Source organism: Sciurus vulgaris (genome assembly GCF_902686455.1).
Source record: "Sciurus vulgaris genome assembly, chromosome: 6".
Taxonomy (NCBI): domain Eukaryota; kingdom Metazoa; phylum Chordata; class Mammalia; order Rodentia; family Sciuridae; genus Sciurus; species Sciurus vulgaris.
This window is the reverse complement of record NC_136466.1, coordinates 163,903,868-163,929,223: the sequence shown is the minus strand read 5'-3', so window position 1 is coordinate 163,929,223 and position 25,356 is coordinate 163,903,868. Positions and strand designations below refer to the sequence as shown.

At 44.3% G+C, this 25,356-nt stretch overlaps 1 protein-coding gene across 6 annotated transcripts in view; it reads right to left on the bottom strand.

Moving 5' to 3' along the window:
- The window catches only part of CTNND2 (catenin delta 2), a 904,448-nt gene that overhangs the window by 113,553 nt on the left and 765,539 nt on the right, over positions 1-25,356 (bottom strand). For all 6 annotated transcript variants that reach the window (XM_079145292.1, XM_079145294.1, XM_079145293.1 and 3 more), the window contains 3 exons: positions 24,578-24,695; positions 18,741-18,926; positions 4,231-4,404 (listed from right to left, as the gene is read on the bottom strand). In XM_079145292.1, the coding sequence (XP_079001418.1) occupies positions 4,231-4,404; positions 18,741-18,926; positions 24,578-24,695 (478 nt within the window). The remainder of the gene's footprint in view (positions 1-4,230; positions 4,405-18,740; positions 18,927-24,577; positions 24,696-25,356) is intronic.

Genomic DNA, 25,356 nt, shown 5'->3' with positions numbered 1-25,356 from the left:
AAGTTATTGTTTCAGACAATGAGGTCCATAAAAAGCTGTCTCCATGCAAAACTCTGGTGTTTTACTTTCACATTTCTGTTTTTGTTGGGCCATAAAAAGTTAAGGACACTAAAGAAATACCACTAAATTTTGACAATTGCTATAAAAACACGTTCTTAATACTCTAGATTTCAGATGGCACTACAATCCCTATGAAGGTTGATGCTATTGTGTATCCTAAGTCAATATTTTAATTATTCAAGAACTGGTGTTTGAACTAGACTTTTTAAAATAATGGTTTTCCTGCTTGGTTTCTGTATATATCATTTTCAATTTTCTTAAAGTAATAATAAGATTTTTAGTGTTTGGTTTAATCAATCTTTCCCAATCTTGCCCACGAATTGTCTATCTACCATCCCACTTTGTATAGCAAATTAATAAATTACACAAGAGATGTCAATAATGTGATTGAATTCTATGTGTGCCTGTGTATTTGTATTTCAATAAAAAGCTCCTATTTATTTACAACTTCACAGAATGTTCCTGAGCAGTAACTCATGCTGCTTGAGGACTAACCCATTTATCTAGAATTATTCAGGAAGCAGAGCTTAGAATAAGACCAGCATTCTAAAATTCTTTCCATCTTCTAGAATTTACTAGTGGCGATTTAACATGTTCTTGATGACAGAGGTCAGTGTTATGACTACCAGTTCTTAGAACAACTTCTGGGAGTCGTTCTTTCTTGCATCTGTATGTTTTCCTTTCCTCACTCCTCTTTCTTCTCTCTTTGCCATCAGGGTATCTCCTGTGACTTCTTACCATGCGTCTGGGTGTCTACTTGTAAAAGGTACTCCTTGAATTTTCTAGTTCCATGCCTACAATGTGGACTGGGAATTCCAGTGGTATAGCTGTTAAACTTCATTCAAAATACAGAACAACTTCTGTGATCTTGACTTCAGTTTCCCCCTTCTTAATAGTTCTTACTCTATTAGTAATAGAAAACATTCACCAAATAAATGTTCCCGGATGTGTGTGGATAGTGGTCACAGCAGGACAACTGGACTACACTAATATATAGGTTTATATTCTGGAAACAGCAAGATGCTATTTCTAGAAAACATTGAGAATGATAGCTACATATCTTTCATAACTGGAATTGTATAATCCGAAGTAGGAGATAATTTGAAAATATAGAAATACAAACATTCTTCAAATCTGCCATTTTCTTACTCCCACCACCTAAATATGACATCTGTCAGCAGTTCTCACGCTAGCCTGGTTGCCCCTGAGACAGGAGCCTGGTGTCGTGCACAGAAGCTTCCACAAGGCAGGAACAGCAGAACTGGGCAGCACTTCTGAACCTACAGCCTGCTAGCACGGCTGAGCCTGGACACTGCACAACAGCTCTTTCTGTCAACTCTGTACCGCATAAAAAGCCTATTCCTATCTGAATCAGAGGACCAAGTAAATGGTCATAAATGTGATTATCTGAGGATGGTCACAATATGCTACTAAATTCTTATTGACAGATAGACGTTTATAAGTAGATGTCATCTACAAGAAAGATGTGTGGAGATACTGCTGGGGTTAAACGCTGAGAATAACTGTCACACATCTCTCATAATTGGCATTATATAATCTAAAGCAGGAGACTGCTACCGTTGGAGCATGTTGCTTCACCAAACAGTGGGGTACAGAACGAGTGGAAGCTGGTGTTGGCTTCAGGGGCTCACAGACCCGGTTCCCTTCTAGAGACAGTCAGCAGCTCAGCAAGGACTCGTGTATGAAGTAATGATGTCGGCGATGCTGCTCTTGGACGTCGCTCGCTAGATGTGCTGAGGCTCTTGTACAGCACATGCCTTTTTCCTCAGGCTGCTTCTAAGATTTTCCTTTTATTACCAGTTCTGAGCAACTGGATTATAATGGACTTTGGTATAGTTTCTTCATGTTCCTTGTTTTTTGGGTTCCTTGAGCTGCTTGCATCTGCAAATTTGTGGTTTTCATTAAATGTGAACAGATTTTACCATTATTTCCTTAAATATTTTCTTTTCTGTTCTCTTCCTCCTCTCTCCCTTTTCTTGTGTGAGGCTCCACCACATTTCTCAGACTACTTGACTCTGACTAGTTTTGCATTCTCCTTTTACTTATAGATCCCCTTACTGTCTTCAAGTTCACTATTTATTTTCTTTTACAATAATCTGCTGTTAATTCCACTTAAATAGAATCAATTCCATAGACGGAGACATTTTGTTTTCAACCCCATAAGTTCGATTTGGGTCTTTTACATATTTTTGCCATATCCTCTTAGTTTTGAACATGAAGAATACAGAGTTTAAAAGTCAAAGTCTTATATTCAAAACCTTCAAGTGCTCGAAGACATTTCATCATTTAAAAATTATCCTGATAGGGACCTACCTATCTTTCAGGGGACATGATAGTTGGTTAGGAGCAGAGCTTAGATAGCAGACTAGATTTGCCAGCATCTGGATATTCAGGTCTTTGTACCTCAGTCAGACCCACACTTCCCCTTCCTCTCCAGGTCTGTCTATACAGTGCCATGGGGCAGGGGTGCTGGTCTTGGTTGCAAAGATGACAATCCTTGGGCTATGCCATCTCGCGCCCATCTTTGCATCCTGGTGGCGATGGCTCTGCAGGTGGAGAGTTCGGCAGCCACGATCTTCTCTGTTTGAAGATGACCCGTGTAAGGCACACAAGGGGTGTAGCCTGCCAGGATAACCACACTCTGACAAGCCAGATCCTGAGTCTGAACTGTGGTTTGAGTCCAAACTGACTGGACCATGTTAAGCTGACAGGGACATGAAAAGTGAGAACCTCTTCAAAGAAGTGATTTTTACTAATGACCTTCCTAGTCATATAAGGTCACACTCTGGCCTTCTGCCTATTGTGACCCTGCTTTTGAAACTTTTCTGCACCCACCTTTGGTTGAAAGCAGGAGACATTTTTCAGTCTAGCCTAACCTGAATTCTTTAGGGTGAAGCACTAGGGATGCTTTACAGGCAGGAAGGGAAGGGGACAATTATGTTCATTCCTCAGTTTCTCAATAGAGGGATGAGTCCGTCACACAAGCAGCAAGCAGCTCTGCAGGAAGACTCAAGACTGGGTCCATGAGCTGTGATGGTCACAGCTGAGAAGGAAGCGCTGGGGCTGGGGCTAGAGCAATGGAAGAGAGGATGAATGAGAAAGAGAGAGAGAGGGAGGGAGAGAGAGGGAGAGAGGGAGAGGGGGAGGGGGAGAGAGGGGGTGAGAGGGAGAGGGAGAGGGAGAGAGGAGAGAGAAAGGTGGGGGGAAGTGACAAGGACAGCATGAGCACGAGGGAGTGCGCAGTTGCATGATGATCTGAGGCCAGTACGTGTGCTATCTCTGGCTCTGAGCTTCTGAAAGTTCTGTAGCTATGTGTCAATGCGAATGTCATTTTGAAGAGAATGAATGTCAAAGAAAGAGTGATTTATGAACATCCCAAATCCTGACTTTGATATTAAATGGATGGAACATGATGGCAAAAAAATCAAAACATTTTTGATGTTTTATTTTTCTCTTGGCATTTCCCCCATATATTCTATCCTCATTTCTCTAAGAGTGGTCACACCTTTTTTATTTTAATGCAACAAGGCAAATTGGTGCATGTAACTACAAGTGCCCATGGTCAAGAATGATTTACCCTGGTGAGTCCTTTTCTACCAAAAATGAGAATTTTCTGTGAAATTAAATCAGGGACAGCATCAGTTTATAAGGACTTGGAGAAAAAGACCCTTCTCATCTTCTCAAAATCATACATTCATTTAAATATTTTTCCCAAAGGGAATTAACAATATTATTCTCCTCTGTAAGTCCATGATTCAAAAATGTAAGGGGTCTTCTTTGGGGTCTGGGACCCAGTACAACATCTTAAACATTCATATGGGTGTCTGGAGATTAACAGTCGATGATGGAGCTTTGAAAACTTCCACATGCCACAACTGTCCCTGAAATGGAGCAGCTCAGCTGCACCCATAGAAAGGCGAGCATTTTGCAGCGTTTCCAACGACCATTCTATTCATCCCTGTGCACGGTGGTCCTCAAAGAACTCTGAAACCTTAAGAAGAACTTTTTTTTAAGGAATAACTTTCTAAGTCCAACAACTCAACATAATCGGTTTTTCTCCTAACATCTGTGTTAGAATTGCACTTGCATTGTTTTCTAAAGACCTGCTGCAACTCCAGATTCTTTTGTATTGTAACGAACTAGCCATACCTTCCAGCTCCCTGCGGCCAAGTTCTGCAGGGCGCCTGCCGCCCCTTCCAGCGTGTCTGGGTTTGAGCACTCAGAGAGCAGTGTGAGGTAGGGTTTGACTATGGAGGGGTGCCACAGCATCTGGATCCCTTTTGGTGGTTCTGCACAGTCTGGAAGAGGTCCTACTCCATCCCACTGGTGGAAGAAAAACGAGAGAGTGAACATCTTTAACAACTTCCTGACATTTCTTTCTGCAAACATCACAGACAAAAACAAAAGCAGGCATGATAAAACCCAGTGACTATTGAGGACAGGGAGGGTTAAGAGTCCAGGGACCACCGGAATTAGGATAGCCACTCCTACCAGGAGAGCTTATGATGGAGTGTGTGTGTGAGGGGGTTGGGGCATGTACAGAAGAGACTGAAACTGGTAGCAACCTGGGGTTAGCTCTCTGAGACTATTCAGACACAACCTGTTCAGGAAGAAACAAGCAGAGATGGGGAAATTTTGATTGGCAGGGTGGAAAAAGGTTGAAGATTAAGGTAGTACATACTATATTTAGCATATAACAGCTGTTGCATAGTAAGTTACCAACAATGGAAAGCCTTCCTGGAATGCAAAATGATAATAATTTATGCATAACTGTGATAAATTCTGATATAATTTGTAAATACATATTTTCTTGATTTGGGGTACTACACTGCATCTAACAAACAAATGACAGAATGGATGAAAGAAGAAAATTGCTACGGTTTATTAGATGCACTGACATGAGCTATAGGCAAATCTGGATCTTATAGTTAAATTTGCTTTGAATTAAATATAAGGAATAACGGGAGAGCGGGTAATTAAAAATTAATTACATAATTTTTAAATTATGGCTTATATACATTTCTTTATACAAAGAAATACCAGCACACCACTAAAAATGAGAGTTATGAAGATTATAGCAACTTGGACAAACGACAACAATAAAAGTTAAATGAACAAATAATATTCAAAACGCTGTGGAACATGGTGCTTCTTCCTAAGTAACGTGCATCATAAAAACCTGCAGTGATTAGAAAAAACGCTTTGATAAAATGTCTGTCTTTCATTTCTGTCTCCACTTAAAGTCTTCTATCATCACTATGATTTTTAAAAAAATTAAAAATTGAAATAATGATTCTGGCCTTTGATTACACAATGATTTAACTTTTGTGGAAAACAAAGGCAATGAGTATAATGAGGACAGAAATGAAATAAGCATCTGTCTGGGGAAATATTCTCCGACTTCTGAGAAAAACAGTAAAACAAAGCTCTTCCTTTATAATTTCAGGGGAGGGGGTGCCAAGCGAACTGACCCATTTGTATCCACTAATGGATTTAAAATCAATGGAGTGTAAATGATACATGCTAGGCTTCTTCACAGGTATTTTACCTATGTACATCTGTGTGTAGGTGTGTATGTTTGTAAATAAATGTGAAAAGAAACTGTATTTCAGAATCTGAGTCATGTTTCTTAGTCTTGAAATTTTGACTGGAAGAAAATAGAGGTTTGCCTCATATCCTTGCAACATAAAAAAATGGAAATGTTGCTAGAGATACTAGAAAATTATTTAAGTCATAAATAAGTTCCAGAATTTTATTACTTATTTTCCAAGAGACAAATTCAAAATTCATGCCTTTTTTCTTTCCATTACCATACATCTTAACTTAAGTCAAAGCTAAATTTCAAAGACGGATGATGTCCCTTGATGGATGTTGGATACCCCACTAAAGGTCATCTTCAATGAGCTTGTCATTCAATTTCAACTTTATAACAAGGAGACTCAGCACATGGAGTGTCTTGTTTTTAACCAAAACCATTCAGAGATGATTTGCACAGCCTAGCCAAGAAGCCAGCATACCTCTTCCAAATATTAACAAAAACATTGAAAGTGAATTGTCCTTGTCCTATGGCTCCTGGCTCATTAGTTGAGACCTGCTCTTTGCACTGAACAGAAAGGACACTTGGGAAAGACACCAGTCATTCTGTAGCTTTGTCAACTTGGATGATGAAGCAGTAGTAATACTGGTTTCTCAAAGGAAGCCAGTTAGGGCAGTGAGTCTATCTGCTGGTGTAACAAGAAATACAAAAAGAGTTCACTGGATGTTTTGTTTGTTTTATTTTCTACTCTATAATCTCCTTAAACATTTTAAATAAGCATATGAAATCTCAACTCAACAAGGATGGGATTTTCCTCTTCCAGAAGAGCTGACATGAGAGTAGGGCGTGTAGGGAAGTAGTGTCGGCAGGCTCGTCACTAATGTGACAGCTGAAGTATAAAAAGGGAAAAAGAAGCTGCACTATCATTCGTTGGGTTTTCTCGTGTTCTACCTTTCCAACTTCTGCACAATAGATAAAGCTGGATAAATGGTTGTAGCAGTAGACAATTTTCCTCTGCTCTGGCATGCCATCTATGAAGCTCTTAAATACCTTTTATTACAATCATCTCTTAATGGCTGCAGAGACACTCTAAAGGAAATAAAAGCACAACTGATGTGAATATAGATAATCTTTGATGGTAAGTAGAGAGAGAGTTCAAAGGGGATTCTTTGCTATTTCAGAACACTGAAGGCCCCCTGGCAGGCTAACACGAAAGAAAAAGAACTATTTCAAAGCCAGTTGGTGTATCTGACCTGTATCTGGACACTTGATTCAAACTTTTATTGAGTTAATAGGGGCAAATGATCGGTTATCCATTAAAGAAGAGGTTTTCATTAATGAAAATGATTGGACTTTTCTAAAGGGTTATGTTAACACATTTGACATTATTTTGTCCAGCTAACCAACATCAACCAGGCAATAGGGAATGGGCACAGTTAGGATCACACCCTGAGGTAGATAAAACTGTTCTGCATGTTAAAACTTTTTAAAGTTAATTTTAAAATTTGTTCTAATTAGTTATACATGGCACTAGAATGAATTTTATGCATTTTGATAAATCATACATAAATGGAATATAATCTCTCATGTTTCTGATTGTACATGTTGTAGGATCACATGGATCATGCAGTCATACATGTACATGAGGCAATAATGTCTGTTCAACTCTACTATCCTTTCTACCCCATACCCCTTCCCCTCCCTTTGCTCCCCTCTACCTAATCTAAAGTAACTCTATTGTGCACAAGAAAACTTTTAATGTGAATCTTTCTCTCGATGAAGACTTGTGAGAAATGGGATATGCAACTCTTACCAAAATGGAAATACATCATTTATAAGTTTAAATATATGATGCTTCTTTCCTAACATTTGTACAAACCTCTACACTGAGTGAAGCAAGTGGGGGTTAAATCTTTAACATGGTCAAAAGGCTGACCAAATGAACAGCTACTTAGTCCAAGAGAACACAGGACTAAATTTGAAAATCTTGTGCAAATAATTTGACATTATTTTGTGTTTGATCTCTACTATATTTTGAGGACATATAAATGAAAATTCTTGGACTATTACTCAGCCTTAAAGACGAATGAAATTATGGCATTTGCCAGTAAATGGGTGGAACTGTAAAATATCATGCTAAGTGAAATAAGTCAATCTCACAAAACCAAAGGATGAAAATTTTCTCTGATAATCAGATGCTAATTCACAATAAGCCAGTGGCAGCGGGGGCTGGTGGTGGTGGTTGCTAGGGAAGAATGGAGTTACTTTGGATTAGGTAGAGGGGAGTGAAGGGAGAGAAGGGATGTGGGGATTGAAAGGACAGTAGAATGAACAGACATTATTACCCCATGTACATATAGGATTATATGACCAATGTGATTCTACATCATGTACAACCAGAAGAATGAGAAATTATGCTCCATTTATGTATGGTGTGTCAAAGTGCATTCTACTGTCATGTGTAACTCATTAGGACAAATAATAAAAATAAAAGTTTGACTTGTGAAAGGAAGTGCATACAGAAGCAAAATGTTAACAGGAGAGAGAACTTTCTGATACAAAGAATGGGAAACAATGTATCTGCAGGAAATCAATAGGGCAACAGCAGTATGATTATACTATCTGTATTAATACCAATTTGTTCAATGGGCATAGACACACCATGGGCATTACATTTATATATCTCCATCTGCAGATTGCAATTTAGAAATGAAGCAGGGCTGGTAAAGGAAAGCAAAGGAAAGAGGAGAAAGGCATCTTCGGTTTGCAGCACAGGTTTTGCTGGGTTTCACCTCATCCCAGCTTGTAGGGAGGGGATTCTCAGGGAAGACACACCTTCCTTGCATGGTTTTGCTCCCAGGATTAATAATTAGATAAGTGTTCTGTGATTTTGTGCAATATGGCTATTGGTTACATTTTAACAAATAAAATGAACAAATGTTGCAGCCACTCTTGATTTTTCCATGTATCACTTCATACGAATGGTGTGAATCTACATTGTGCACAACCATAGAAATAAAAAGTTGCACCCCATTTGTGTATGATGAATCAAAATGCAGTCTTTAAAAATAAAATTAAAAAATATATTCCAATTATACTTTGCCATTCATATGCGGTTAAAGAGGAAAAATACTAGTATGTTTCTAGGGTTAAAGATCCTCTAATTAATTGTCTTGTTTATGGGAATGTAGGATTTTACACGTGTATTTAGAATTCATCAAGCTAAGGATCAGGTAGGTTATAACCAATCTGTGACATTTTCTCATGTTAACACAGCAAGCACTAAGAAAAGTCATGTAGGGGAGTCCCGCCGCTACTCCACGACCTTTCTGCCATGAAGGACTGTTGGGGACAGGCAGGCAGCTTAGAGGATGATGTGGAAAACAGATCATGGAACAAACCACAAGATCGGTTTTTTGTCACCCCAACTAGTGCCTCACTCCAAAACATACCAGCAGATTCTATACTGGCTTCGAAAGTACAACTGTGCTAATAAAATCAATTAAAAAGTCAGTACACGGTTTATTATCCAATTTCAAAAGTTGCATAGAATTAAACCCATGCATTTGCCCTCCAGAAGGTAATGCTTAAACTCTTGTTGGAAAGGAAGAGAACAACAAGCTTCGGGAGTTACCAGCTTAGACATGATGCTTTTTGATATGGCGGTGGTCAGGGCAGAGGATGCAGGATGGCATAGCTAACCTGAGAGGGAACGTGACGTGTGGGGTGTGCAGGTGGAAGGGACTGGGTGCTGGGCAGGTGGAAGGGAGCAGCGGCTTCTAGAGCTCGAGAGCCTGGTGGGTAACCGAGGGCACCTGGCTGACACTGGCCAAGGGCATATTTCAACACAGCCAGCAGAGAGGATTCTGAATGCTCTGTTTGAGGTGATGGATATACCAATTCTGCCGATCTGATCATTATATGCTGTATACACACACTGAATTATCACACTGTACCTCTTAAGTACATACAATTTTTATGTGCCAGTTAAAATTTAAAAATACTTTTGGTTTCCTGGTAGAGCCTAAGTTCTATTTGAAAGATTTCTCTCTCGTTGGTTTGAGGATGGACTAGTAGAAGCCATTGACTCTTTACGTGAAGGGAATGATAAAACCTAGGGATGAAAATTAGAAAGTAAAAACAATAAAATTAAAATTTAAAAAAATCCCAAACCAACCAACCAAATGAACAAATAAAAAGGTCAAGATGTTAATACACTTTACAGGGACTCTACTACATGCAGGGTTCTTTAAGGTATAGAGACTCACAGGATAACTCTTATTATGAATCACATTCATAAAATTCCCTATTGAATGAAGAGAATTAAAAGACAGATTCTCTTCCCTTCAAACTAGCTTACAAGGTCCCCAGTCTCTGGTCTCCAGCACCCTGTGCTGGGTACTGAGGAGATACAAACAGGAAGCATTCACTAAACGGGGACAAGGATTTCACGCAGAAGTGCACATCCTCCCGATGGGCCTTGCTTCAGTTTCAGCCAGTCAAGCCTCCCTCCCCAAAGAACCCTCCCGCTGAGCTGTGTCTTGGGATGTAAACAGCAAACGTGGCCTCACCCACAGAGCGCACCTCTATTACCGAGATTTCTCTACCAGCCAGGGAACATGAACGCTCTTAGGATGCAGCATAGCTTTTTAAAATGGGATTTCAGGGAAATAAACAGACCAGAGATGCTGCAGAACAAAGGGAAAGAATCTGCATCAACAGAGGAACACTCTGATTTTAAGATCCCATTCTTCCTTCCCAGGGGAAGTCACACATTGCCAAATACAAGAAAAGAACATGGCTCAATGTAGGTAAACTCTCGGGGGCTTTGGTTTCCTCTGGCTGCAGTCAGCACCAAGTCCTTTAGAAAACACTTAGGACCTAACCCCAAGTCCACTCATGGTCTGCCAGGGCTGCTCAGTTCAGCTGAACACCTGAGTTAGGAGCCGATTATGCCTTCACGGTATTTCATGGCCACTACAGCCTTTTGGGGGTGAGAATAGAGGTGACAGGTGACTGGTGACACCAATTCATCTGCAAAAAGCCACAGGATACACAATTCTTTGTGCTGATTCCTGGGAGTTTCAGAGGCCAGGGGAGCCCCAGCACTGTGGGGAGGCTGCTGGCTGAGGCTGAGGCTGAGGCTGAGGCTGTGCAGAGAGGAAACAGGGCTGGTGGCCAGTTAGCTGTGTCTGGGTGGCACTGCAATGTCCCAGGCTTTTCCCTGCACAAGATAGGAGGGCTCTTGCACTTGAGAAATCAGAAACCTCTGCCAAGAAGAGGCCTGGGACACTTTCTGAACAAAGGATCAGAACAAAGGGCATTCCAGACTACCTGCTGATTCACCTCCAGCATGTGCGGGACCAGGAGTGGCACGCATCCCTGGGGAGAGGGAGGGAGACTGGAAAAATGAGACTGGCTGGCTGCCCTTGGAGGACTCTACCACCGCGGCTGCTCAGCATCACTGGACTTACCTGTCCCTCTCCAAGTCACTGCTGAAGCCACCTGGAACAGCAGTATTCTCATCTGCCATCCTTCTGCTCCTAACTTCTCATCCCAATCTAGGGAAACCTGAGACAAGGCCCTCCCTGTGATCTGCTTTCTAAAAGGGACTCTGTCCCCTGCAGGTCAACGTCCCTCAGAAGACAATGTAGTCTTGGTTGTTTGGTGATTCATCCCTCAAAAGAGAGTTTAGGCCTGGGGATGTGGCTCAGTGGTAGAGCATTTGCCTAGCATGCATGAGGTCCTGGGTTTAATTCCTACCACACCCACACACACAAACACACAAACAGAAACAAAACAAAACAAGGCAACCTTAGCGTCCTGGACTCAACAACCAGGGCAGTGTTGCCTCTCAAAGGACAGCTGGCAGTATCTGCAGAAGAGATGCTTGGTTATCACACAGGGGCGGGGTGGGTTGGGTTGGTGGTGCTAGTACCATCTGGTAGGGCCCAGGGATGCTGATAAACATCCCACAATGCACAGGACAGACCCACAACAGATCATTACTCAGCTGCAAATGTCTCCAGCACCAAGGTTGAGAAACTCTGGTCCTGTAGTCCAAGACAGAGTATTGGTGGCATGGAGTACCGACTGGCAGAATGTAACTAAGAAAACTTAAGGAGCTAGTTGAAACAGCTTTAAGTCTGCAAATCATGGAAAATAAGCAGCATTTTCAGATGCTTTTGGAGGTGAGGAAAGGGAGAAGAAAAATCTCATTCATGGATACAGGAGCGTCGCTGTAGGGAAAGGTGCAGCTGATCTTTGCAGGAGCTAGTGGTTCACTGCTTCCAAGACATGGAATATCATGCCTTGAATCAACAAGCTCCCAGCATATGGAGGGGTTTTCACAGAGCGAGACTAGACTGGAAGCAGCCAAGAGGACTGAGTGGCAGCTGAATGAAGCAGATGGTGGAGAGGAAATGGTATTAAACAGCAAAGGAAAAAATCATGGTTACTAATAAGAAAAAGAAAATGACTGGAGAGAAGAAAAACAACTCGTGATGCTAGGAAATGAAAAGCTGAGAGTTTTAGCAGTGTCATGAAGGGCAGATCCATAAAGCGATTATAACGAAATCTACTCCACATACCTCAACTGCCATTGGCAGAGATATAGACAAATTTTTGTCCTTGTATCAAAAGCCTTTGAAGCCATTCATTTGGTCTAGACATTTCACTTTGAAGATGTTTCTTTAAGATGCAATTAAGAAGGTCAGTGAGATTTAGCTACATGGATGTTTATTGCAGTTTACACTAGTGAAAACTTAGAAGCAACTTCATTTTCTAAAGAGGGACTGGCTCTCTGCATCACGGTATGCCCGACAGTGGAATCTCTAGCTCCTTAGCATTGCAGCATAAAGAACAACTTGCTGGAAGGAGAAAGGCCGTGCTGTCCAGGGACAAACTGCCACAGCTAGCCCACTTTCCTCAACCTGTTTCTCCCCTGCAGAGGAATCACAGGGGCAGGGGAGCAGCCCCAAGTACAGGTGAGAAGGGGCCTCGATGTTTTCAGAGAATGTACCAATGACAGAATGCATAAATGCCATTATAGTTATTATTACTATGTGCAAAAAATGCTGAATGAGTTCAGTGACTCAGAGGGACAGGGAGCTCCTACTAAATTCCCTTCATTATGCCACTACACCTTGTTTTTCTGTATTAACAAAATGCCCAAGGGTCATTTACAACAGGTCCCGAGACTAAACCCCCAGCCTCCCTTGCAGCTCAGGTGTTCCTGTGAACTGCTCAGGGCACCTGGGTACCAGTAACAGTGAGGTATGCAATGTCCGATGGGGCAGGGCTCTCCCCATCTACCCCGGGACTGTGGCTGTCAAGAGCCACCTTGGGTCAGAGTGGAGAGCAGCATCCTAAAGACAGAGCAGTGTAAGCTATAAGGCGCCTGCCTCGGATGACTGTGGAGCAGAGTCTGCACTGGTGGGACGTGCACCTGTTCATTTTGCATTTGCCTCTGACCCATGGAGTATATTTACATTTTGAAGGGTTAAACAAAGCTCTGAATAAAAGTGAGTTAAAAAGGGCATATGCCCAGGTACAAATTGTAATCGTGAGTTCCTACAGAAGGAGGATAGTGGAAGTATGTACATTATTTTTTTCTTGTGCTTAATACAGTTTTACTTACATGTTATGTGTGTATTTATAGTCAATCCTTGGTATCTGGAGGGAATTGTTCCAGGACCGCCAGAAGATACCAAAATCCACATATGCTCAGGTCTCTTATTAAAAATGGCATAATATGTGCATATAAGCTATGTGCAACTCCCATTATGCTCCAAATCAACTCTAGATTACTTATAATATCTAATGCAATGTATGTGCTATGTAAATAATTGTACCATATTGATCAGGGAATAATGACAAGAAAATAAATGTGCATGTTCAATACAGATACGATTCTCTTTCCAAATATTTTCTATCTGCAGTTGGTTGAATCAATGAATGCAGAATCCTTGGCCACAGAGGGCCAACTGTATTTGTACTCATAATTAACATCTGTTTCATCTGAAATAAAGAGAAACTGTCATTTAAAGTTTAAATCTCCGGTGTGGTGACTTGAACTAGTAATAGACTTCACGTTTGTGCCTTGAGACATTGCATGCCTACATGGCCTCAGAGTCTCATATTTGACCAATAGCATCCATATGACCTAGTGGGCTCCCAGAGTGATACCCAAAGTCCTAAAAAATTCAAGGAAACCTTGCAGGTGATGGGATTCCATGTCTAATACCATGCATGTATGACTCATGCCAACACCCAGGAGCAAAGCTTTTGTTTAGTCTGGCATGATCAAATGTACTGCTTCTCGGCGATGCTTCCAGAGACTTCTAAGCTCTTACAAGATCATAATTATGGATGGATGGAGATTCACAATACTAAGAAAGTGATGCAACTCAACACTGTCTTGAGCAACTGGTGGAGTGTGACCACTCTGAAGGAGAGGACCATGGGACACACTTAGCCTACAGAGACCCTTGGAGGCAAAGTCTTCACAGAAAAGAAACAGAAGAGTGGGGGTCAAGTCCTGAAATAAACCCACAGCAAGAGTCAGAGGGCACCAGGGACCAGGGTTGAGCACCGTTCCATACATCTGGTGCCAGGTGCTGGGAGGTTAGAAGTCACAGACAAAGAAGACCTACACAGCCTTCCCCCCGGACATTCCCTCTCGGTGGGGGCCACCTGCTGCACCCACCTCATGGCACAATATGGACCAGGAGAGGAGTTTCACAAAACGACCCAGAGGTAGACAGGTTAGGGAGGGGCGGGCTTTTCTCTTGGGAGTAGGGGAAGGCCATGTCTGTCATGAAGAATCATTCTCCAGGTGGTGGGAGAAAGGGAAGGACACCAGGTAGAGGAACAGCATGAGTTGCGCTTGGGACCTCAGGACAGGGGAAGTGTTAGGGGAGGCCTTGGAGGGTCTATCAGTGTGTCCCCCTCACAGGAAAACTAAGAGGACTCCAGACATTTTACACAGAAGCCCATTCCTATCGCTTTCACGTACAAACCATCGTGCTAAGTACCCTAAGTGAGGCTTCCACTAACCTACGAGCTTGGCATCCATAATTAAAGAGAGTTTTAAAACAGAGCAACATATTATCTCTTAACTAGAAAGTACTGACTGTGAGACAAAGATTATCATGAGAGAAGATCTATCACATAAAAATACTGGATCAGAATCATGTTTGGATTCTGATCATTTGTGTCCTCACCCATGAGAACACATATTTTTTTACCCACTTAAACATTTTCAGTGATTGATAAGCAAAACTCAGAGGTTGTGAGGTTGAGGGGGTCTGCTTGCTTTGCTTGTTCTTTCTCAGCAGGTCTCTCTGCTTTTTTTATAGTCAGGGTTACACTGAGTGGATCTTGAAGACCCAGGTCTGCTCTGCCCAGCAGCCTGCAGGACAGGGTCCTGTTACCTGGCAACCCTGTGGGAGCAGTACCTCAGACACCTGCATAGCATCCTTGACCATACCCCAAATTGCCAAATTGGGGGGTGAGGCAGGAGGTGGAGAGAGAGAGAAACAGAGAAAGAGAGAGAGAGAGAGAGAGAGAGAGAGAGAGAGGAGAGTGGAGAGGAAGAAGAAGCGGTGTGGGGGAGGAGGAGGAGAAGGAGTTGAAGACAGAGAAGGAGAAGAAGAGAGACTACCGACACAAAGCCACCCCCTGTCAGGGAGGGTTCTCCCAGGTGAGGCTGCCTCTTTGGCATAAGATATGCAGCATGCTTTGGGGGAGGTTTTGCCTAAAAAAGGACTGAAGAAACTAGGAGCTTCCTAAAATTCAGCAACAATCAGACATAAAGGTGTTTGCAAAGTCTTAGGTCAGATGTGATGCACACAGGTGTCTGTTCGGGTATAGAATATTTCCATAGCAACCAGACAGGTGATACTGGACCAATGTTAAAGCTATAAACTTAGAACTCTGGAAGCTTTTTGAAAGTGAAGTCCGTTTCTAGGTCCTGAAGGGAACCCGCTGCCCAGGTGCTTTGCCCTGGAGAGGGCTCGAGATGCTTCCACAGCTCACCTGCTGCAACGTTTTGGCAGTTTGCTAACAGGGAAGCCCTGGTGCCTCCTCTCCTTGGGAGCACACAGCCCTAGTTCCCGCGGACTCCTGGACTGCTGTGTTGGAATGGAGACCAGCACCCCCACGTGCACAGCCCTGGAGGGAACCGCAGGGGAAGGCTGCTGATTCCCAGCGGAGACGCCAGGCTGGCCCAATGCCAATGCTCTCCAGAGGGTGGTGCCAGCCACACTCAGTTCTCTCCCTGGGCGTCTAGTCCAGTCCAGAGGCCCTGGCCACCTGCCAGTGCCTGCTGGATTTGATGGCACCCTCCTATTCCTCTCCCTCATTTAATCTTATAATCCATCTTCACTCCCCTCCCCATCTCCAAGATTTTTGGCTTTGCCTCCTTTCTCGAAGTCTTGACATGCAAGACTGTTTTTAGTTTGGACTGTTTTAAGATGTATTGAACCTGACCAAACACACTAAATGGTTATTCAAACAAGCATGGTTGTTGTCTGTTTACATACTCATTAAGCTCGATGTTGAATTTTCTAGCACTTCAAAATAGTTTTGTATTAATTTAGAGCACATTAAAAGCCTTAAAAAACTATCATTTGGCTGAAATCATAACTTCAATCTTCTTTATAAACAACAGAGTTCCATTGCTTTTTGGTTTATGGCAGTTTCTACAAAACTTTTTTAATTGGTATGAATCTACATGGTGTACAACCATAGAAACGAAATGATGCACCCCATTTGTGTATAATGAATCAAAATGCAGTCTGTAAAAAATTAAAAGATAAATAAAAAATTATAAAAAAAATGCCTCTAAAAAAAAAGTTTTTAAATCACATCCAAGTCAACACCAGAGAACAATAAGAATTCTTCCACACTTAAAAAAAAAAAAAAAAGGATATTGTAAGAAAAAATGGGACAAATGAACCACGTAAAATTTCATTTAAGCCTTTAGGCAAAAATCAAATTCTACTAATGACTTTGTTATACTCAGCGTAGAAAACAGCTCATCAATGTCATAAGAAATTGTTCCAAGTGCATCATTATAAGCCTGGAAAGTAGCGTACCCTGCGATTTCAAGGCAGGGTCACCCCTGGAAAGAGGGGCTTGTAGGGGTGAGGCCCACCCACGTTCTTCCCCAGTGACTGCTCATTTCTTGGGGCCCAACCAACTCCCAACGCCTTCTATCACCTGGAAGATTTAAATCATGGAAGGACGTGTTGGCAGAGTTGGGGAAGGGTGGGTGTTAGGCTAAGAATCTTCCTAAATGAAACCCTTTGTCACTCACAAGGAAGCGACAGGGATACCATGCAAGTTCAAAATCAGGACACAAGATCCTGGAATGGGACTGAATTCAGTCTCAATGGAAAGTCTCCTTGACCACTGCTGACTTAATGCAGTTTCTCAAATTTGCCTTCCAGAGTTGCCGGGAGCCCTTTCAGAAGAGAGTCCTTCCCTCTACGGTGAGACTGGGGCTTGTTCCCCCTGGTTAAGTCGGGAACCTCCATGTGCCTGCAGAGCTGCTTTCCTCCTGTGAAAATGTACCAGGTAGCTCACATTTCCAGAAGAAAGTGCGGGTGGGGGCACCAGTCCCAAGGAAACCCCAGCATCTGAATTTGTGGGTTCCCGCTGAAGGGAAGGGAATGCCCAGAACTACAGTGGTCTGGCTTCTATCTCTACAGGTGCAAAACCCGAGGGCAAGGCAGCACCTTGCACGGTCTGGCATTGGGAGGGCCCAGTGAACACCTGCCAGGGGCCCTGCACCCCACTGCGGAGCTTGAGGAGGTGAAGAATCAGGGCTGGATCCTTCCTGACAGGCTCCTTCCACTCGGGGGAAGATGAGAGCACAGCCTGACTCATGACAGGGGAAAAAGTGGGGCTGGGCTTAGTTCTCAGAGGGAGAAGGCCGCAGTCAGAGACAGTGAGCATGGATCCCCACAGCACAGGTGTTTGTAAGCTGATCGCGTAAATCCAGACGCTGTCGGAAGGACCCGGAGCTGCAAACCACTAGAGAACTGCAACCTAAAACGAATACTAACGCGAGGAGAATTCAGGAACTGGATTTAAGAACTGCAAAAAAAAAAAAAAAAAGAATGCGTTCTCACCCAGGACAAGAGCTCTTCTTGAACCTGACCTTCACTGGACGCAAAATCACTTCTTAAATAGTTTAGGAATTCTGCACTGTGATCTGCATAGTGAGCTTGAATTCAAAAACTGGTGATGGAGGGTGTTGTGAATTCTGACCCATTTCCCAGGTTGGGCATGCTCTGAGTTGGCATGACCCTCAGCAGCTGGACCTGTGACCTCAGTGTCCAGGAAGGACATGGATGTGAGACCGCAGTGTTGGGAGAAACAGGGATAACCTCGGTGGCAGGCTCTGGACGCGGCAGGATGGACGGCTCCTTCCCACTCCTCCCTTTCCTGGGGCGCGGGCTTCACCTCCTGGAGGCTGTTCTGATGTACTGGGGGAGAGGAGGGGAGGCTGCCTGCTGGCCTTTACTTGACTGCAGGGGACCCACGTTCAGCTGCACAAGGTGAAGGTCATTCTGTTTGAAGAGGTCTCCCTAACTGCAAAGGAGTTTGAATTGTCCCCTAAAGCCAAACTTCTCATCCAGCCTGCTGAAAGGCCTGTGAATTCTGACTTGCGACGGCAAATGCAAGGCTGCAAAACCAAACGCTCTCCACACCTATGATCAAGTACTCGTTGGTGCTTCCTGGCACACACCACTTCTGTTCCAGGCATCTCTGCCCCATGGATGGCAGCCAGCCTGGTCCCACAGGCACCTCAATGCACGCGGGAAGCCACACACAGAAGGCTCTGTCCCAGGGTCCCTCCACCCTAGGAGTCTCACAGCTTGCCTGGCTCTTTTCTTATTCTGAAATTTCCCATCTTGGCTCAGCTGCAAGACCGGGGGATGCTACTTAACTTCCACCACCTCAGCGGTGAAATTCCCACAGGAAAACTGTGCAGGCACTTCAGCAATTTCACTGCACAGTGGAAATGCAAGCCAGTGTCACACACAGGGAAAGGGACTTAAGGCTGCGAGGAGGGCGGGGAGGATGGCATGCAGCCGCGAGCACCCAGCATCACCTGATCCTGGGATTTCTTTTTCTTCTTCTTCTTGCCCCAGCACCCGGAGCTCTCCGCGTCCTTGCCGTTGGCCTCCCCGCAGAGCAGCCCGTCCAGCTCATCCGTGCCCATGTGCTGTCCCTGAGACGTTTCCGCCGCCAGCCGGTAGGAGAGGTTCCTTAAGATGCACACACAGTTTTCAACGGTCTGGGAAAACAGGAAAGGAAGAGAGAAAAACAGGAGGAGTGAACGAGAACTAACCAGCACTCCGCTCTCTGCCCACCGCCCTCTGCCCCGGAAAGGCCAGGCACCCGCTTCTGCAGGGAGGCCTTCATCTCCTGCCCCTCAGGGCTCCCCTGACAGCGTTGGTGGAAAGAAAGAGGAGCTTGGAAAGGTCATAGACCGCTTCTCCCCACGAACGAGCTATGTATCAACAACGGTTACTTCTAAACACGTGCTGCTGCGGATTGAAGTCACTGGAGGGAGGAAAGGAATTTATAACCACAAGCCACCCCAGGTGTCTGTACTCACAGACAAGTCCTGCTTGGGTTTTGGGGTTCCACGTCATGAAGAGCACAGACCCTGGATTGTGCTTGGCCCTGGTGGGTGACACTGAACTGTACCATCTGCACTTCTGGGTGTAAAATAAGTGACACAAACCAGGGCTGCCCTAGGCATGGGAGGGGCTGTGGCCACCGGGAGGTGTAACTGTTTTCCTTCTACTGATTTTTTCAAGATGACCAACATTCCTATCTTCTAGCAAAGGGGTTTAACAGTAGTTAAGGGCACATGCAGAGCTGGACAGCTGGAAAGCTCTGGGTCTCCGCTATTAGACTTGGGATGATATATTCGTGGTCTCAGAGTCCTCCTCTGTACAAGGATCAAGGTAGGACCCCATTGGTAGATTGCTGTGTGGGTCATGGGAGCTAATGTATGTGTGTGCCACAGACAGAATAATGCCCCCAAGTGTCCACTTCCTAATTGCTGGGACCTGTGACTGTAATAGGCTCCATGGAGGGTGATTAAGGTTACAGGTGGAATGAAGGTTGCTGATTGGCTGGCTGACAGATGGGGTGTTTATCTGGATTTTCCAGGTTGCCCATTAATCACAAGGTCCTGTAAGTGAAAGAGGGAGGCAGAAGAGTCAGGGCCAGAGGGTGTGATGTCAGAGGGATATGAAAGTCCATCGGGGGCTCTGCGTGTGGAGGAAGAGGCCACAAGCTAGGGGATGTGGGCAGCCTCTGAGGCTGGGGTGTGGAAGGAAGCAGATTCTCCCCTAGAGACCCAGGAGAAACCAGCCCTCATGGCACTTTGAAGTTAGCTGGGTGAGACCCATTTTGGACTCCTGTAACTCCAGGACTGAAAGACAATAAATATGTGGGGGTTTTTCCAGCCACCAGGTATGTGGCCATTTGTGATAGGAGCAACAGGAAAGTGATGCAGCATGGAGGCACCGAGGACACCTGGGGCACTGTCAGTGCTGTGGGTGGATCAACCATGACTGATGCTGGGAGAAGGCCTGGCTTGGACAGCCCGGCACGGGACCCAGAGGGAGTCGGTGTGGCTTGGGTTCCAGTCTCGGCTCTGCCATTTAATGAGTTGTGTGGCCTTGGATAAGGTGCTTAAACTCTCTGTGCTTCACAGGGCTAAAGTAAGAATTAAAGGACATTACAGACACAGATCTCAGAAGAGTGACTGATGACGATGCATTTGCTGTTATCATCAGAGGCAAAATGTGGGATTCAAGAAATACGGTTCTAATAACCTCCAGTTGTTGCAAGGAGGGTTGGTTGGTGAACCAGAGCCTGTGGGTCAAAGCCAGTCTGGAGCCTGTACATAATACATCAGTGGAATCCAACACATCCAGAGTTTATTATTACCTGTGGTTTCTACAATGGCTAGACTGCATAGCTGGGACAGAGACTGTGGGGCTCACAGAGCCCAAAACATTTATGCTCTTACTCTTTGCAGAAAGTCTGCTGGTTGAGACAGAACTGACCATTTGACCTTTGTCCTGGACTTGAGGAACCAGGGGAGAGGAAAATATACTCCAATTTTTAAAAGATCACAATAAAGGTGGGGGGGGGGATTAATCTGATCTAAGTTTTGCTTGAAAAATCACAAGACCTTGGTTTCTACTTCCCAGAATCCACTGTGTGGCCATCACTACTGAACAGAGGTACCATGATTCCATTCTACAGAGGCTGGAAAGGAGAAGCCAAGCTGTAGGGGACCAGGGCAGATGCTGCAGTCCAGGCTCAGGGCTGGAGGCAGGATCCCGGTCCTGCCTGCTTTCCTCTATTGGCTGGAATCTGGTGAAACGTGTCCCTGCCCTTTGCCGGATCACGGGCATGTGAAAGTCAACCAGGAAAACCAGTTCTCAGGACACATCTCTGGAGCCTTTGCCATTCTAGACCTTTCTTGTCGGATTTTCAAGGTTTCTCAGCAGCTAATCCCACAGGCTTTGAGTCAACTTGATTTTCTATTTCAAACCTCCTCTCAGCATCAAAAAAGGAACCCGGCATGAAAGCAGGTAAGCACAGGACGATGCATGAAAGACAGAAAAGTCTCTCATTGAAAGGAAAATGTTATGGCATAAGTCAGAACGATTTTCAAATCAGCTCAAACTGATTTTTCTTACATCAAAGACTTGGGAGAATAAACTTCTTTCTCATCCTGCTGTTCATCTTCCCCAGGGGCTTCGCCATTCCTCTGTTTAACAGAAGACTACTGGGGACTAAATCTGCTGTTTTGAGAAGTGCTTTATAATCTACCTGCTGTGGGGAGATGATTCGGGGAGAAGCTGAGGGAGAGAGGGAAAGAGGCGGGGCTGGGGCGGCGAGAGGGGCCCAGGGACTGAACTCCCTCTCTCTTAAGCTCCCCGGAGTGTGGCAGTCTGGCTGGTTTAGACAGGCACCAATTCAAGAGCTTTTCTCTAAGAGGATGGGGGAAAGAAAAGAAAAAGGACCGAACCCCAGCAGAAGGCGTGTGGCAGCTGGTGGCTTTGCTTGTGACATCCATTGCTGTCCACAGCACTTTCAGCAGTTCCTCCTGGTCACCAGGATCATTTTGACTCCTCATTTTCTATTAGAAAGGGCTAATTTGGAAGTCATCTGTAGAGTGCTCTACCATATGCTACCCACTCAACAAACTGTCCCAATTACAGGAACTGAGCTAAGAGCGTCCATGGAATCCAGGCTCTTTATTCATTAGCTTCTCTGGCCTTAAAGGGAACGTGTGCTCATTTTCCCCCTCGAACTTGTCATTGTGAAAGCTCAGGGTGGCCAAGCAGAGCGCTAAGTGGAAAATTGTGGTACAATAGTAATATATTAAAACTCCATCCCATCACGCAGCCAGCGAGGCACTGTTGAGTGATTTAGCACATCTGATCCTTTCAACAGCCTTGGCATTCAGCTACGATTATCCTCCCTGTCACAAAGCTGAGGTCACTCAGGCGTGGTCCTCAGCCGGCTGGTGCTGGAGATGGCACTGTCCACTGGCGCTGCCCAGAAGGACCCTCAGTGATCTTCCTACACCTCAGGGATAGCTGGGTCTTCCGATGTTTCAACATTCTCCTCTGGAGAAATGTGATTAAATAGATGGTCTCCAAGTCTGCCAAGAGTATCAAAAGTTTGAGATCTGAGTCATCAGATGGAATATACGTGTGCCTTGGAGCACACCTGCTCTCAAGCATGCTGCCTAGACGTCCTGAGCTCAGAGACGGTTCCCGGGGAACGTGGCTAAGGCACAAGGCCACTGACTTCTATTTCACCTGCAGGTCTGATGGCATTTCAGCTCATTTATGAGCCTCCTGGTAAGAGGCTCCATCTCCCCACGCCTCCGTCTTTCCCAATGGCAAAAACTAAGCTGCTCAGCGTCATTGCTCCAGAGAATCCCCTTCAGTAGCTCTTTTAAAAATCACGAGTCTATTATGCTAACAGGCCTCATAAATACTCAGGGCATCTCGACTGGTCACTTGTCCAGGGATTTAATTTTCCTGTCAATGGTGCTAAAAGGTCTAAATTGGTCATTAATGGTGTTTACGAAAGAGGAATGCTTAAACCTCTATTACGTTATGTTCCGTCTTTGGGATTGATCGTGCATGGTAAATGAGTGGATGCAGGCGTAGTGGGTGGCAAGGACGAGACGGCAAGTGCATCTGTGACTCAGGAGCTGGCGTCCCAGGAGACAGCAGGGCCCCCCTCTTTGAGGAGCCAGGCTGAACCATCAGAGTCCTTTTCTAAACTTCCTGGTGACTGTGAGGTGTGGTCAAGGCTGAGAAGTTCTGTGGGAACCACCCTCAAAGCTGCTTAAAAACTAAGGGAGTTGGGCTGGGGAGATAGCTCAGTTGGTAGAGGGCTTGCCTTACAAGCATAAGGCCCTGGGTTTGAACCCCAGCACGGGGGGGGGGGGGGGGGACCACTAAGTGAGTAGAATCACTCCTCTTTGTTTTTGTTTTTTTTTTTCTGACTTAACAATTATATTATCAAATCAAATTACAATTGTCCAAGAGCCTCGTAAGCAGGCTCTTTTAAAAATTTTTTTAAAAAATTTGTTCTAATTAGTTATTCATGACAGTAGAATGCATTTATGTATTTTGTGTGATAAATCATATTTAAATTGAGTATGATTTCTCATGTTTCTGATTGTACATGTTGTAGGATCCCATAGGTCATGAAATCATATAAGTACATGAGGTCATAATGTCTGTTTCACTCTACTATCCTTCCTACCCCATACCCCTCCCCCTTCCTTCACTCCCCTCTACCTAAAGTAACTCTATTCTTCCCTACGCCCCCACTGTGAATTAGCACCTGCATATCAGAGAAAACATTTGGCCTTTGGTTTTGGGGGGTTTGACTTATTTCACTTAGCATGATATTCTCCAACTCTTAATACAAGATGCGCATTGTATATTCTGATTCATTTTTAAAAGTACCAACACTTGCAACAAGAGCCAGGCAGTCAGGTTAGGGACAACAATGGGGTCTGGGCAGACATATTCATCAGTGCCCCAAAGACAACTCTGATGAAGAGTCGGGGTTGGAGATCATGGGGTCAGGTAGGAGTTTGCAACCAGGGTAGATTTGGCTCCACAAAGGAGGTGAGGCCACCTGGGGGGATATGTTTGTTTGTTATTACTAGGGTGGGAGGGTAGGAGATGCTACTGGCATCCAGTGGGTGGAGGCAGGAATGGTGTCCAAAATCCTGGGCACAGTCCCTCACAATGAGAAGTCACAATGCCCTAAATGTTAACAGGAGCGACTCCTCGAGTCCTCATTAAGGTATCACATTTATACATGCACTACCTTAAGGTAGAGGTAGAGGCTGTGTTTTTATGAAGATATGAAATTACTTTGCACACTTCTATTAGTGTGAACTGAAACTCATTTAGTTAAGACAAAACAAAATAACTCAAATACTGGAAAAATTCACCCAGGTCTATCTTGGTTTTTAAGCTATAGCCATGAGTACATATTAATAACTTAAAGCAGTGGAAACTTCACTGATTTGGCTTTTTGACGTTCTTTCAGATTTTGAAGGTATTTTAAAATGTCACTTAATACAATTAATAGTTATGGAAAAGATAATCTAAGAATATAGGATTATTCCAATCCCAGGTAATTTTAATGTTAACCTAATCTGGATTGTTGTTCATTGCTAATTTAAAGTTAGAAGGCTAGTTCTAAGGCCATAAGGAGAGGCCTGCCTGGATGAAGTTGGAGTCACATGAGAAGCCGAGAGAGCTCAGGATGTGAATGTGAAATACTGTGACAGCTCTCTGTGTGGTTGGTCAAGGCATATCCGCGTGACATCTGTGTTCTCGAAGATGCTTGGTCTGTGCAGACCCTACAAACCTTGCTATCGATCTCGCTGCTCCCCAGCGCAGACTGGACCACGTAAAGCAAGGCATCTGTGAGCCCGTCACACTCCCGCATCCTCCGGCGGGCCTCCTCTCCGGCTGAACTTACATTCCTGCAAAGCAGAGGGACACGTCAGTCATCAGTGACCTTCACCGTGGTCACTGAGACAGCATCCTTCCATGCCTGACCCCCCGCCCCAAGTTGTAAAGAAAACTTTTTTCTCTATGTAGAATGTTAATCAAGAACACAGCTTTAATGAGTAGGGTTGCCTTCAACAACACTTCCTGGAAAGGAGTAAAAGAAAGATCCCTTCCTGCAACTCGGAAAACAGAGCATGCAGACTTCCTAGCATGATTGATCTGCCAGTCTTGTGAGTGCTGAGAATGGGGAACTTTCAGAAAGTCCCAGGGGTCACATCATTTATAATCAACAAGGGAATCAGAAGTCTTTTGATTCAAAGGATTCTTTTTCTTTGAGAAGATGGAAGCATTTTCAAAAAGACAGAGCTTCTGACTTATTGAAATGTTTTAGAAATCTAAATTGGCCTGCCTCAAAAATGTACCTTAGCCTAGCCAGAAGTAGACTCTAGGAATTTACTCTATGGACATAGAGTTTCTGTGACAATGTAGTCATTGGGATGTCCACGACAGTCCTGAGGGGAAGGAGTTTCTCCAAGCGTTTTCCTGTCCTGCAGGGTCTGAGCTAGTCAACAGCAGGGGCCTGTTGTGCAGGAACACACACCTAGAAAGCCTGCAGACCTTCCAGCTCTACAG